Raw genomic sequence first — 16,709 nt, forward strand, 5'->3', positions numbered from 1 at the left:
CCAAACAAAAAATAAGTGTTACCTTACATATTCATGTAGAACGTACATTTGTAGGCACATAGCCACAAAAGATACAGAATGTGTGTATGAATGAATATTAAGAGTTCAAATTACATTTTGGGCTATTCCTGTTTTGTAACAGAGAAACTTCCATGTACATGTACATGAAGTACACAAATAACAAACAATCTTTGTACAAACTGCAGTGCTATATATTATTCTACTTGAAATGCTTGGGTACCATTTGAGTATTTTCTTGAAAATTCAGTTTGTACTTGGATTGCAACGCATGTCCATGTGCATACAGTTTTGAGTACTTAACATTTGCATTGCTAAACTCTGGATGTCGTAAAAATTGTATTCCTCGTTTTAAGTATCAGTGTACATGAATGTACTGTATGATGTGAAGTTTTATTGTAAGGACCAGTAACTCATCTTCTGTTGTCATGTCCTCTGTGATTGGGTCTCTCTCTCTTCTCTGGGCAGGAGCGAGCCATGAAGGAGCAAAATCTTCGTGAGCAGCACCTACGCGAGGAGGAGCAGCGGCGGAGAGTGATGGCGCTGACGGCCCAGTTCGAGCAGCAGATCAAGGCTCAGCAGCAACAGCTGCGGCTCCAGAAGCGGGCGCGGGCCGAGCGCCAGGCGGCCATGATGCAGGAGAAGGAGGCCCGCCAGACGGCCTCCAACGCGGCCGCTGCAGCCGCGGCAGCAGCAGCGGCCCGCATGGCAGCCCAGAAGGCCCAGTCGGTGACTGAGGGGTCCATTGATGGAGACTCGGACCAGCCCCAGGATCTCAGTCTGAACAGCTCAAGGAGGCATGCCAAGAATGAGGAAGAGAGGAACAAGGAGAGGAAAAAGAGGGTAGGTACCAAAAATGAAGCACACTATAACCATCGAATGTCAAAGACTGAGTGAACAGTCAGATATACTTTCGTCTATATTTCAAGGGTATTCTAGTATTTAACTTTAAAGTTATGTGCGGAACAATGGAAGACTTGTTGGATGAAGATTTTATCATCACCCCTTATTTGAAGAATGATGATTCTCACAGACATTACTAGTTTGTGAAAACATGTGGATCTTAAAAATGCCATGTGGGATATAACTTTCACTAGTCTGTTTGTTTTACAAAATCAACTGAGATACAGAGTGAAAGTTTGCTTTAATCCACCTCTTTCTTGTATTATCTTTGGCTTGAATACCTTTGGAAACTATGTATCCTGCATATGGTCTCAGTTTGTTGTCTAGAGTGTTTTTATTGGTGCCTTTAAGAGTACAAGATCCACAGGGACTTTTTTTTTAACCTCTGCCAGAATTTTATGTTTTTGTCGGCATTGATTTGTTTGTTTGTCTGTTTGCAAAAAAGTCAAAAAGTTGTGAATAAATTTGGATGAAACTTATTGGAAAAGTTGATAATGACAGAAGGAACAAATGACTGGATCTTTTTGTAGTGATCTGGGAATTTTATGAGTTTTTGAAAGATTTTTTATCTTTTGGCAAATAGGGTCAATGAACTTGGGCATTCAAGCTGCGCGTATTTGAGGTTTGCATACACGCACTAAAGCGCGTGCTGTGCTCGAGGCGCTGCGCAGCATGAAGGAAGTTGATGAGGTAAATAAACATAGGGCTTCTTCATCATTGGGAAAGTGGACGATTATCAACATGTGTGTATGGGTGGAGATGAGCTGCTTGGCGGAGATCTGCGCTGTCTGAGTGCTTTTCTGTTTTTTTATGCAAAAAACAAAGAAGGAATACATGTACCTTACATAATTGGAAAACGTTTTTTTCTTTGTTTAGCTATCCTTTCAAAGCATTCATTAATTGACATAAAAAGATTATTCATAGAGAATGAATGCAATGCAGATTCGTGTGTGTATGTGTGTATGTGCGTGTCTGTGAGTATGTGTGTGTCAAGTCATGAATCTGAAATTGCCGTTGATATTACATATATCCCAGCAAATAGCCTATACTACTGGCAGTTACTGAATAACACATCAAGTCATTAGGTTAAACAAAAGAAGTGTAATTATGCATAGGACTTTTTTCTTTGTTGAAAATGATGGAAATTATATCACCAGCCAGGTCCTTTACTTATCATTGCGACAATGCAGTGGCATATTGGAAAGCACACCCATTGTGACATGTTGTGTGTATGTTCAATTTCATTCGTGTGCAGAATCTTCTCTGTCACACTTACGACCTTATGCAGCCAGTTTAGCTGGAAGCCATGTTAGTGGGAAGCCATCTATGAAAACTGTATTTCCAATGTCTTGCAGAATGACCGAACCATTTTAAAGCTCTTTGCTTTAATATTATAGAGTGCTGTTTTATATGAGGATTTTTCTTTCCTCTACTTATAGTATGTTAGTTTTACATCTGTTTTATGCTTAATTCTATGCCAGATGATAAAGTGGTAGTTAGAAAATGTATTTGTGCTGTATGTGTTTAATCTTTATGTGGATCCTACAATGTGCTTAGTCTTTCGCGTACTTACATATTTTGACAAAGGAATGAGCACATCAATTGAGCCAAACCTACTAGGTCTTGTTACTGCAGAATTTTCACAGTGGAGAGAGTTCAAATTGTCAAGATTCTTTACGTTTTAAAGTCTCTGCAGCTCTGATACTTCAATTACCTCTGCAAGGCCAATGGGCTTGTTAGCAGGGAGGAGAGAATAGCACTAATTTAGTGCTTTGCCAGCCAGAGGTTGGAGCAACCTTTGTATGGTTGCAGGTGGCACTAAGAAATATTTTTGTGGAACACTAACCATGTCCAGCATTTGTGTGATGCGAGTTATTGACTCTTTTTCTGGTTTGTGTGTGTGTGTGTGTGTGTGTGTGTGTGTGTGTGTGTGTGTGTGTGTGTGTGTGTGTGCATGTGTTGTGTTGCTATGAATATGATGTGCATGTATGTGCGCATCCATAAATGGCTTCAAATATGAACACTTGGTGACTGTAAGTGTCCTTGGTACATTAGGTTTTCTTTGAAATGTATGAAACTGGATGGGTTTGTTTTTTACACATATAATGTACATCTCTGTATATATATTGCACAAAGGCAAGTTCAGAAAGCTCAGAAGCTTCCATGTGTGTGTGTGTGTGTGTGTGTGTGTGTTCTCTTGTGTATATGTGTATCTTTCTCTGTGTATACAGTTTTAGGCAGGAGAAAATGTATAGAAATGTTAACTTTTGTCAAAACCTGTTGCAACATTGCCAAAGGTTTTTATTTTTGCTCAGTGTTGACCATCTAAAAGAACACTTAATATCTGCTATGATAAGAGTGTAGGAAAAAGGATATTACAATTGCAATTACTGTTCTCGTGTGCAATATGTTATAGTGACTTGCAGGGGATCATTGAATCAATACAAAATTCAAACGTTTTTTATCATTTATGTGGCAAAAATGATACAAAAGCAGTAGTACTAAATGCATGCTAAAATCATATGAGACAAATGCTGCATTACTGGGGTAAACTTTCACTCTGTTATGGCAGGCAATGAGTGATCAGAAACCGTGTTGTACTGGGATGAAATACCGTGCATGCTGGTTTGAAAAGTTGGTAGGTGATATGCTGCTGAAGACTGGGCAGTGTTACTTGAAATGTGAAAAAAAAAGATACTTAGACAAGCATTTTTGGTAAATATTCCCTTCATCCCTTTACTCGGTTCTCATTAGAGTTCTATTGTCATTATGATTATTATTATTGTTGTTGTTGTTATCCTTCTCTTCCTCCTCATCATCATCATCACCCTCATCATCCTCCTAACCATCATCATCATCATTAATCCTTTCACTGTTTGCCTCTGCAGAGGAAGCTTGCAGCCATCATCTCCAACCTGTCCAGCCAGTCCAGCCAGTCCAACTTCTGCACCTCTCCCCTCTCCGCCCTGGAGGCCGTCACCCGCTCCAGTACCGTCACCTCGATGATGCAGGGCCACATGGGTGAGGGCTTTGGCGGGAGTGAGCAGGGCTCTATCAGAGATGAAAGTGAGCGAGGTACTCCCTCCTCCCTCATAAACGGCATGGAGCATGGTGAGATGGCAGGTATGAGCGTCAGCTACTGTCAAAACTGTTACTTTCGCGAGGTTACATTTTTTGTGCAGATTTCGCAAATCACTGTTGAACTGCAAATTTACTAACATGCGAAAATATTGCCATGTACAGTAAAGTGGTTTGCACTAACGATAGCCCAGCGTCGTATCATGAAAACAACATCTTGTTAGAATATCTGTAACCTCCTCATTCGCGAAAATATTTGTACGCAAAAATAACAGCTTCTACAGAACTCCAAACCAATCATGCAATACTATCACCTCATCAGGAGTGGTCCTTTTAATCTACCCTGTCTGCCTAGATTGTGCTTTTACTGATCCCCTTGCCCCCACCCCTTCCATTTATAGGACTCTGACCAAATGAATAAAAGAGACTATGATCAATGAATGCCCTGTTTCAGGGAACAGTTCTGCGTAAGTCGGAATATCATAATTATTCTGCAATTACGAGTATCGGCCAAACAAGTTTGGCACGAACCCTGATTGTGCTAGCAAAATGAAAAGGAGAACATTCCCCTATCTTGTTTCTGCCCCCACTCCACGTACAAAGCAGCTGATATCATTTGTAAGATCAACGTATATTCCTATTTGCCGTACTACAATGTGCAGTATGATTAAAGCTTGGTACATGTACAGGCTGCATTTAAATGTGGATTCTGTTGTTTTATTTCATAAAGTAGTCAATAAACTGCTTAATAGCTTCACTCATGATTGGAAAAGAATATCAAACTTAACCATATGATAATTATTAATGGTTTTGAATACTGGCCTACGTATGATAATACCAGGGCTAGAAAAACCAAGAGCTGACATGGATGTTGTAGGTAACCGTGATGTTGAGACCATGCTTGCAACATTGTACGACCTGAGATGCGTGACTTGCATTCTGTGGTTGATGCAGGTTTTTCAGAGTCTGTGGACAGCGAGCTGGAGGAGGAACGAAATGGCAACAGCAGCACCGTGGACAGTGAGTCTATGACCCTTGACTCGGGGAGCAGCACACCGGTCCCCATCCGAATGACCCTTAAGCGGCCTGCTGACATGGTCCCCCTCCTCACCCAGATGCGTGAGTGCACCTCAAAACTTGCAAAGACAAAGACAACAAGTTGTAAAGACAGGATGAAGCGAAGCAAAACAAAGAAAACAGCTAAACTCCCCCCCCAAAAAGGCATTCTTGTCATATCTTTCACATCTGTTTGTGTGTTTCAATAATATTAAGATTCAACAGAAATTACAAACAAACAAAAATTAAGAAATCAATGTATTTACCAACTCTTGTCACTTATCAAAGAGCCAACATGGTTTTAATAATGCACCAGTTCTGGGAATACATTTTAACCATAGTGGTTTTGTGGAGCTGTGTTTGTAAACTGATGTCATAAATTCTGGATTCATCCAGAAAGACCCTAGATCAAGTGAAAATTGCATTTTACTTATTGGTATAGCCATTCTCTTTTCATTCAATTCCTCTACACACACACACAGCTGCCCTAAAGCGAAAACGTCTGCGTGTCACTGACGAGAGGGCGGTGCGATGGCCTCTGGCCAACGGTTGGCGGCGGCAGACAATCATCCGTCAACTGGGGCCGGGAGATCGGCTGAAAGGAGACGTGCTCTACTATGCACCGTGCGGCAAGAAGCTCCGTACCTACCCCGAAGTGGTGCGTTACATCGACCGTCGCGGCATCCACTGCGTTGGCCGCGAGCACTTCAGCTTCAGTGCCAAGATGCGTATCGGCGAATTCCTGAATCCCAAACCCGATGGAGATGGGGTATGACACCATATTCTATACTCTTTTCATTCTTCCTATCAAGAGAAAATGCCATGGGAATGAATTTGTTATCATTTGTACGTTAAATTGCCATGACGACAATGATGATGCCGATGATGACAACATCAATTCTCACGGTTGTCCATATGTTTCCCTTCGTAATATTGTGTCTTTGTATTGTAAATAATTGATAGGTATGATATTTCATATTTTATGGTTGTAGATTCTTTGGCTGTGAGAAAGTGTAAGGAAAAATGAAGAAAGCAAGAACAAAGGCAAACATGTTGACTCATCTGTGACAATAGGCTTTGTTAAAGCAGAGAAAGAGAGATCGCGGGGAGAAGGATATATTACTAGATGCCAGCTGTTTGCGATACATTTGATGAATGCATGTTCTTCCTTTCGTTCCACACTCAGGGAATCATCTTTGAGAAGTTGACGGAGGACGAACTCTACGACCGCATGCACTACGGCCATCGGCGCAGCAAGGTGGCCCGCATGCAGCGCCAGGCGGAGAAGAGACGCATCGCCCAGGAGCTGGCCCGGCGGGCTAACGAGGCAAAGGAACGCCGTAGGCTGGAGCAGCAGGGTGAGTCACAAGGAAAAGATCTAAAAACAAAAATCCAATATTAGCACCGCATTTTAATGCAGCCTCCACAGACATTGTCCTTCATTTGTGCTCCCAAAAAAAAATATCAGACTTGATGCAAAGCTTTGGCAGTATCCGTCTTTTACTGTCCAAAAATGTCTCCTTTTTTTTGTATTTTCAAAAAAAAATTCAAGCTAAATCCACGCAGAACTGTAATACAGTCATTGCTTTGCATTCATCTTTGAAAAAACAACAACAACAGACAGACACACACAATAGAGATGATTATGATTTTCACCTCACACAATGAATTTTAAATATGCTATGCTGACTTCATATCTGGTCCTCTTTATGTCAATAGATCCATATCTGCTTGTGAGGGTTGTTGTCTTTGAGTTCATGTTTGATCATACACACAATCTGACTGAAATCTTTGTTTGTCATGTGGAGATGGTAGCTTTCAATCACCAATCAGGTGATTAGCTTCACATTGTGGCAGTCGTGCACATGGTCCATGCAACCAGAAAAAGAACCAATCCAGAACTTGATCGAGCATCCCAGCTCCTTGACATGTGTTTCAAAGATGATTTTGACATTTGAGGAGAGCAAATGATTAGAGAAAAAAGGAAGTTTCCAACACTTTCACAGCATAAGGGAAGGCAAATAATGGAAAGTCCAACAAAACAATAACAGATACAAATCATCCCTCCCCCACCCAAAGGGAAAAGATAAAAATTAAATGAAAATGACAGTGAGAAAAGTGCTGTTTAGGTTTTCTTACCTATTAAACATATAAACATGACTTGTATTTCCTTGCTCGTACTTCTGTATGGTAGGTCTATGATTTTTTGTTATTGCCTTACCAGAAATAGAGAACATGAGAATGGTTTTACCTGATGTGAAGCTTCCCGGAACTTTCCCATCCGGACATGAGTAATTCAAAGTACTGTATAGTTACCAGACTTCATGTACTGGTTATTTGCTGAAGTCATTATGATAGGGGGTTGACATAAAATCAAAGGCTTCTACACTGCAAGTAAAGTGGTCACACTTGTCACATTGCATATTTTGAGTAATTTTATTTTGTTCATTTTGTAGTCACATCACCACCATCTCTAACAATTCGCATAATAAATTCTTAACGCTCCATCAGTCACAGTACCCTTATCAGATGATTTGTCGGTTTACACGCACATTTTATGGAAAGCTTTTGCATGTCCAGTTATTTTTTGCCGCTTTTTTGCAATGTTTGTTTCCCCACAAATTTTGCTCAAATGTCACTCATGTAAAGAGAGGAGGCTGAAAGTACTTTAATAGAATAAGCAACAAAATAAGGAACTAGTTTTTGGAAAGGGCTTTGTTAGGATCCACTGTTTTCTACCATTTGTATTGAGGGTTAACATGAATAGTACCATGTTGCAGTCTGGAGTAGAATGAAAGCTGATGTTTGGGAAGAAGGTATTTAAGTTACTTCATTCATAGTGACATTTCCATTTTGATATATTACTTTTACAAGAGATTATTAACTCATTAATGTGTACTGTCATTAACTTTAAACTGTGTTTGATGGATAGATAAATGGATAGATTTATTGACAGAGATAGATGGAGATGTGTAATAGAGTGAGAGATAGTAAGATAGAGAGAAAGAGAGATAGTTAGAATTAAAGGGATTGTTCTAAGTAAGGAGGGCAGAGACAGAGGAGGAGAAGGTGAGCATTTTTTTGAGTACGGAGAACTGGGACAGTGTTCCTTCGTGTTTAAATGGCAGAAATGGCGAGGCGGGTTAATGAGGCAAAAATGAGGCGTAAGCTGGAGAGGCAGGCTCAGCTAGACGCGGCCCGAGAGACCCGCAGACACCAGGGTAAGTCCGCCGGTTCGTCCGTCTATCTGTCTGTGTGTTCCATGGGGAAGGGAAGGAGGGTGCACTTTAGTGCTATAACACTGGGGCAACGCAGCATGGGTTTTGGGGGGGAATTATCCTCCCAGCTTTCTATCGTATAGTGTATTTTTTGTGAGATCACATGTTTGTGTGTATGTGTGTGTAGTTTGTGTTAGTAGTTTCGGGCTTGTAATGCCCCCTGGGGCGCGGGTTGACATGCCAAGCACAATTACTAATACTTTGATTGCTTATTTTTTTCGGTATCATTTTTCTCTTTTTTCAAAAAGCAATTTTACATCATAAGGAAAATCTGTAAACTCTGCACTTTGAATTAACTACAATCACCATACATGTATTGATAGATTTGAAGTACAGTGTAGGCCATAGTCTTCTACTTACTCTTGTACCCTTCTAAGCGTATTCATTAGAAATGCTGTAACATATCCCAAATTCCCACAAATTTTTTGCGTTGATAGAAGGATATTGTACAGACAAACTATAAGAAAGGTGGAGATTCTATGGTTTATAAATGCACGGCTTACTGAGCTGTAAACAATTTATGTACAATGTAGGCCATCTGAGACAAAGTTAAGTGCTTGTCTTTAGAATGGTAGACCAGTCAAAAGGCCAGCAAAATCCTGTTAATGTGAAAATCTGACTTCTTAGATACAAGAATTTCTAACCATCATCATTTTACAGTCATTCTTTTTTTCTCCTTTTTTTTTGGGGGGGGGGGGGGGAGGGAGGATAATGGGAAGATAATAATGCTAATAATAGATGCTGTTTATACAAGAAAACTAGAAAGCACAATAACATAAAGACAATGCAAAACCAAAATAACAGTAACGAAAAGAATAAGTGGAAAAACAATACATGTGATGCAGTGATGTAATAATTAATAACTGACTGTGTATCCCTCCACAAAAAAAAAAAAAAAAGATTGAAGAGAAATCCTCTTATTTTTAACAGATTGGAAAGATTTTGAACATAACTTTTTTTTTCTTTTAATTCTGTCAGGTGACTGCTCATCTCCCTAATCTATTTCAGCAAATAATCTACACTGTCCAATTGCATTGTGTATGGCATGCCCAGTTTACTTGTGTCAGTTTTTTTTTTTTTTTTTTTTTTTTTTTTTTTTTGGGGGGGGGGGGGGGGAAGGGGGTTGGATATATACACAAAAAGTCATGGCTTGAATGTTTATGACTCAATGTTGGATGATTTGTGTAGCAGACCAGTGGCTGTAAGCTGTTCAGTATCAAGCTACATGTGTAAAGTTACTGGGTCACCACATTGCATTGATGCTGTATTTCTAAAGCTAGCTACATGCATCAGGCTTTTTTCAGTATTGTTTGGATTAGTCTGTAGAAATGAGAAACCTTATTAAAGTGTGCCAAGCATGTATAGAGTTCTGTGGATGGAACTTGGGATCAGGAATGGCAGACCATTGTGTACTTCCATGATATGGTTTTCTACATTTACCTCTCTATCAAAGGTTTAGGCAAGTTCAAGCAAAGCGTTTCCTAATTTCCAATGGATGAAGTACGAGAGAGGAATTAAAAAAATAAAATACACTTTTTTATTTGTTCAGCCAGCATTCCTGGTAACATTCATTTCAAGGGTATTACCTTCCAAGAATTCTGCCGCCTTGCACCCTAGTTATTTTACGATGTTAAGATCCAAGACTTTGCCCAAGAAGTATTTTACTATAATTGTTTGTCTCAATGTCTGTCCTTTGTGTTTTTCTTGGGAAAACTAATAGTGTGTTTGATTTACAGCCCATTGTAAATGCTAGGCCTTTCATTTTCTTGTTAATGTTTTGCTGGTTATGAATCTAACTTATGAATGAATATGTAGAGAATCTAATGCTGTGTTGAAGCTACTCACGTGGAAACTAAATCTTCGTACTGAGGCAGAGCTATGTAGGACTTTGAGATTGCAGTAGAGATATTGTGCAAAGAAAAGGAAAAGGAAATTTTACAAAACGAGAGATTGAACAACCCAAGCAATTTCTGTGTTAATGCATGCCGAATGTGAGTATGATCACGAATCCAAAATATGGCAAGGAAATGCATTCTTTTGTGTGTTTCCAAGCCAAGGCATGGAGGATGCGGGCTGCATCAGTATCAAATTGAAAGGAAAACAGTATAAAACATCTTAAAACTATAAACAAGGATGTGGTAACCTAAGATTTGTTTTAAGGAATTAATGTAAAGAAAGGGAGAGAGTGAGAGGCCAAACACAGATCAGTGTTTTTGTAGTAGAATTAATCATATGGGAAATATATGGAAGGATATTTTCATGTTGTCACAAACTGTGTGTTAATACTAATGATGCCTGACATATACAGAAAATGATTCATTGTATTTTTTTTTTTTTGTGCACATGTCCTATTTAATGCCTGGAATTACACTTTACATCACATCAGCTTTCCTTTTTTCTCTTTGGTTTTTATTTTTACTCAACATGACTAAAAGGAAGTTTGCCAGCTGTTAGTGCTGTTTTTAAAATATGAAAAACAACTGCTGTACAGCAAAGAATAGATATCTGAAGTGCAGGAAATGCAAGTACATGTGGACAGTGATTATCATCATACTTGTTTGTAGCCTTACAGATATAACTCTATAGTAACAGCAGCTACAAAAACACATGCTGTAAAGCTGTAACATATTATCCCCACATCACGTTGGCACCTGTAGAATCAACATTATAGGAGTATGATCGTTATAGTACACATGGTTCCAAATAAATTTATATTTGAAGGTTGCATGGATAGTGAATGTTACATACAGTAGCTTGGCCATTCCTGTTTACGTCTATTTTTGTTTCTAAACCCTTTTCTGTTTGTATGGTTACTTGAATATGAGTGCTTTTATTTTATTTATTTATTTTTTTTTTAAACAAAGATCAAACACTCTGGGGGTTTCATTTTTTTGGGATAATGAAGTAAACATGAAAATTGCAGATGAGCCTTGATATGAGGATTCTAATCAGTTGGAAGCAAATTTTTATTTATTTTTCTGTGAAGTTTTACATGTGAAGAATAAATGTTTTAATGTGACATTGTTACCAAGAGGATTAGTCAGTTTTTCAACAGTACTATTAAATGTATGTGGTCAACATTCCAAATTCAGACCATTTAAATATTTGGTAAATGGAATGTTGATGTAAAGTAAGAAAAAAAAAATTCAATTGACTTTCAAGATTACTACAGTGCTGTTGCTACGTCAGAGTAAGGGTTTGTAAGTAGTGGTTTTTAGTTTGTGTGTTTTTATCTTTTTTTAAACTGAGATTTGCATTTGTTTTGTAAGAGGCTTTCACAGAATTCCCCACTCAATTTTGTAAATATTTCTGATTCAATTTATTTATTTTTTCTCCAGGTAGTTCAGCTTTTAGTAATGATTTTTTTTTTAATTTGTTGCCATGTTTGCATGCTAACATTGTATTTCATTTGCACTGTGCACTTTGTGAATTTCATGTTTGTTTTGCTTTCTTGTGTTTTAGCATTCTATTTTATTTTACTTGTCGTTGTAAGGTGTAAGATTTTCCTGTTTGTCATTTGGCCTCAATGGACTGCATTTTATGCAACAACCTCTTGCCTTTCATTGTGTCATAAAAGAAAAGATTTTTTTTTCTTCTAAATTCATATCTTGGTATGCTTTAAAAAGACATTTTTCAGCTGGTACACGTATGTCTGCAACATGTACATGTATTGAGGCAAACATTGATACCACATTCACACGACAATACAAATGTTGTGCCCCGCACCTTTGCAAGCATCACATTCTTGTATAGAATGCCAACTGACTAAGTAAAAACATATTAATACATCACATTCACATTCCTTTGTTTTCCTCTTTTTTTTTAATTTGTTTTTTTGCCTGTTTTTATGTGCAAAAAAAGAAAAAAAGATTCAATGTGATCCAATGTCATTTTGTCCTGTCTGGTTGATGTCAAGGGTTTTGCCCTTTCTGTTGCACTCCGCAATCTTCACATTCCGTCATGAGCTTTGAGAAGGGGCTCAATTCACAATTTTATTGTCTGCATTCTTCTCATTCAAATGCATATCTATTCTGCCTCTTCCTGGTTTTTTTTTTTCCTTCTTGTATTTTGTATTTATGTCAAATGTTCTATTTAGGCGTTCTCACATCAGCCCGATGTTTCGAAATAGCGCGATATTTTCTGACTTGGGAAATTAACCCGATCACGAAATAGCACGATATTTGGTAATGTGAACACAAATTACCGTGCTAATTGTATCGCTCTGGTCGAGAAAATTTCTCGAGTCCAACTCGGGAAATTTCTGAAAAAGTGAGATAATTGGCGAACTAGCGCGCTATTTGATAATGTGAAAACGCCTCAAGAAATAAGCGCGATGCATCCCATCATGTCTAGCATGTGTGACCCGATCGATTGAGGCAAACTGCACACAAAGCACAAGAAATTTTTGAAAGTGCACACATTACTGATGCTGTTTGCACATGCTCAGCTGTCGAATTAGCTCGAAAAAATTTCGGGCTAATTCTCTTCGGGCTGATGTGAATAAGAAATGAAATAGCGCGATAATTCGCAATCGCGAAAAATATCTCGAGCTTGGATTTTTATCGGGCTGATGTGAAAACGCCTTTTTTGGCTGGTCAATCAGTGCATAATTTGCTTATTTTGGGGCTGATCAATCAATGCATGCAATTGTGTAATGCAGAAAAAGTTGCCTGTACTGAAACACTTTATTGAAAAGCTCATTCAAATAAATCTCACGTGTCTTCTTATTGATCCCCCTTCATTCATTCATTTTCTATCTTAAACTCTGGCACGCTATCAAGACATTATTTGCTGAGTGTAGTGAATTGTATGTATGCTTGCTTGTTGCTGTTTTTTGTGTGTGTGTGTGTCCTTTTTGCCAGAGTTTGTTTTGCAGTTAAAAGTTCTTGCCTCTTCAATGTGCTGTAAAGAGAGCAAAACAAAACCATTTTCTGCTGCTTCCTTCCAAGCCAGTATTGTTATCCAGATTGCTTTGTTATGAAAAGACTATTCATCATCAAAGAATCATGTGTCTTGATATCAATTCATGTGGCAGATATTTGAATATCATGATACGAATATGTTTGTGATATCATTGACCTGAGCATAATCTGAAATGGCTGCAAATACACTTTTTAAGTCACTACTCCCAAACTGTTCTTTATTTTGCACCCAAAAATGCCTCAAATCTTCATTAGGGTGCCAATCAATTCATGAAAATATGGATAGTTTATTATGATGAAAATATTAGGAATATGACTCTTTGCTGATTTTAAAATAAGAGTGCAGACATTATTGCTCCTCAGATATGTTTCCTGTCGGGCATTTTCAATATGATGACTGTCAATTTCAAGGAAATATATCTTTCAGTCTGCAAAATACTCAGTTATACTTCAGTTATTTTCTTGGTTGGTATGCTCTGCTCATTAGGCTGTGATCTCTCAGTCTGTGAGAGCTCAGAGCCAAACACTAAAACTCTCCCCCCCCCTCTCCCCTCTCCCCCATCTTTCTTGTCCCCCCTGCAGCCCTACAACTTGCCGAGGAGAAGAGGCGGGACAAGGAGCAGCGGCTGTTCATGCGGCAGCAGCAGAAGATTGCCCGGATGCAGCAGATGAGACTGGAGAGGGAAGTGCGCACCCAGCAACTCATTGAGGTACCCCTCCACCACCTGCCATCCCCTCCTCTCTATTCCTTTCCCTATCTTCTTTTTCCTCTCCTGTCCCGCCCTCATTTTCTGCCTGGAAAATGCCTGTATCATTTTGTCATATGTCCGTACTTTCCTAAAATATGAATGAGCTCTGTTTTACATGAATTAATTCTAAACAACGACTGTAAACAATGACAACAAAATGAAGGGCGACAGAAATTATTTTCTGTATTGATCTTTAATATCTATTCTTGTTTAATTTTTTTTTTCAGTGTTTGTGCTTTGGTCAGAGAAGTGAGAATTAATGAAGCTTTGTAAAAATTCTTCTGTTGTTACCATTAGTAACCAGAGCAACTATTTTATGTTGTTACTCAAACTTGAGATCATGTGATCTGTTCAAGTGTGTACAACGCTTGAGATATCTCATTATCATCTAGATGAAGTTTGAGTGAAACTTTCTGAGAACAGTGAATATAGTTGTAAACAAAGTTGTGATGATGGATTCAATCGCCTGATTTACAGAGTAAGAGCAATGTTGTGTGATGTAGATAAAGTTTAGTCTGCAAAGGTGCTAGCATTCTGCAATTAAGTAACTCAAAATGCTTTGATCTGTTTTGTCTTCTCTGAATTGTTCTGTCTGTCCATTTGTCCATCTGTCTGTCATGTCTGTCTGTGTGCATACGGGTCTTTCTTTTGATTCTTTCTGTTTGGTGATCAAAGAGAATATGTATATCAGTTCATAATGAAATATTCAAATTTATAATGTGATATCAGTGTGGGTATTATATAATGCTGGTTTGTCACAGTGACATTTTGAATGCCTACACAAATTGTGACATACCACTTTGATGTAGAATTCATTCTAACTGGGATATATTGATCAGTTTTTAGCACAATTGACTCATAAATTATGTTTCAATGGCATGCCCAGCTGGCTTCTTGCACTAGTTTGCATGCTACCTACTCACAATTAGTTTAGTGGTAGTGCTTGATATGCTTGACATCAGTGTCCAGTGAGCTTGAGTGTGTAGTCAAAGCGGCTTCTCAGAGTGCACTGCATGGGTGGTGATTCTTCAGGAGTAATTCTGTTTTGCTCTCTAGATAGCCAGGAGTAATCAGTCATATTAGGATCTGCTCTGATGCGAGACGGGTAAAGCAGCCAAGGTTTCAAGCTAGAACATTTGTATACACTCCCAATTAGAATGACCTCTATCTCCCATAGACACCCATGACAAAACAAAACCCTAAAACGCTTTAAAAAGACACACACCCTTAAATTAAAGATAGAATGAGGCATCTCCTCCTCTACACTGTATCAATCTTTCCTCTTGCCCATTTTGTATCATACCCCTTCCTTGTGCCATGCCTATTCCACTGTTACCCATCTATGCCCCAAACTCGCCTCCCCCCATCATATCTGTAGCCCACTCTCACTGCTGAACATTTCCGGTATCCACCCCACATCCCTCTATCATCCCCGTTCCTCTCCATGCCCAACTTGTACTCATGAAACCCAGTGTTGGCATTGCAGTAAAACCCTTCTTCGAGGCTATATACCATACTCATCTTCTATTTACTGTACAAAGTAAGGAAGAGGTGTGCCTCATTGCTATCCTCTCGGGTAGATAAGCATCGATCATCATAAAACTTCTTTATATCCTCGCCATGACTAACCTTTGTATGTTTCTTACCCATCCCTGTTGGGGCGAGAAAAAAGTCCTTTGTACCGTTTCAGTCAAAGATGATGGTACCCTCCAATTATTGTATGATGATGGAGTGAAAAACATGTAGTGAATGAAACAAAACACTACAATGACGTTTCCTTTTTGTACGACCAGGAGCGCAGAAAACGAAAAGAAGAGGAAGCTACCCAGAAAACCATGGAAACACTTAGACGAGCCAAGGTTTGTTTGAAGAGATAGCGATGGCCGTGCAAAAAAAAAAGGGAAAAAAAAGGAAAAAAATTGAGCAGCAGTTTCGGATTGCGTGTTTAGAAATGAAAACATACAAAAAATTAGAGTGAAATAGATACCTCAACTGACTGCTTTGAATTCGTACCAACTGTGGTTTATGAAATTGAGAAATTAACATGCGGAAGTGGAAACAAGATTCCAACGTGTACTAGAGTTTAAGGTCTTTGGGTGGTCTGTTGGTCGCTGAAAGTGATAATGATTTGGAGTTACGGGTATATGATACTTGGCTGCAGTTAATGAAAAGAACGGGCTGATTGTCGAGGGCGTTGACTTTATGAACAGCCAGGTTCTCTACCGTGGAGACAAAATGGAAAGACAGAATTTGAGCTTTACTCTTTCTTTCATGAGAAATGGGGTTATTGTGTTCGCATCATTCTACTACTCAAAGCAGCTTTATATGTGCTGTATCTAACAGCTGCCATATTATCTTATAAATGTGCATCTATCAAGGGCAAGTATACCACAAGTATGTATTCCAGCATTCATTCAGTGATATAACTTGTGTAACACAGATAATAGTAAATTCTAATCAAGGACTATTTCCTCTATGTTGTGTGTTCAAGTATCATACATCTTTTCTCTGACGATGATATTAGGGGACGAAGATATAAGCCATATGTAGATTGTTAGTATCAACATTGTATATTTACATTTTTCATCTATTATTGGCATCATACATTAATAATCTGAAGTTACTCTCTGGCAATATGTAGGCTAGTGATGATTTTCTGTATTGAAACAATCTTCAGAAAACAAAACAACACAAGGCAAAGTAAG

At 38.7% G+C, this 16,709-nt stretch overlaps 1 protein-coding gene across 1 annotated transcript in view; it reads left to right on the forward strand.

The window, feature by feature from the left end:
• Positions 1–16,709, forward strand: part of LOC139709562 (bromodomain adjacent to zinc finger domain protein 2B-like) — a 97,290-nt gene that overhangs the window by 58,754 nt on the left and 21,827 nt on the right. The window contains exons 7-14 of the mRNA XM_071621522.1: positions 487–861; positions 3,810–4,044; positions 4,954–5,118; positions 5,538–5,824; positions 6,242–6,413; positions 8,184–8,276; positions 13,838–13,965; positions 15,798–15,863. Coding sequence (XP_071477623.1) covers positions 487–861; positions 3,810–4,044; positions 4,954–5,118; positions 5,538–5,824; positions 6,242–6,413; positions 8,184–8,276; positions 13,838–13,965; positions 15,798–15,863 — 1,521 coding nt within the window. The remainder of the gene's footprint in view (positions 1–486; positions 862–3,809; positions 4,045–4,953; positions 5,119–5,537; positions 5,825–6,241; positions 6,414–8,183; positions 8,277–13,837; positions 13,966–15,797; positions 15,864–16,709) is intronic.

Source organism: Diadema antillarum, unplaced genomic scaffold (genome assembly GCF_040938485.1).
Source record: "Diadema antillarum isolate AM-2024a unplaced genomic scaffold, OU_Dant_1.0 seq00001450_RagTag, whole genome shotgun sequence".
NCBI classification, from domain to species: domain Eukaryota; kingdom Metazoa; phylum Echinodermata; class Echinoidea; order Diadematoida; family Diadematidae; genus Diadema; species Diadema antillarum.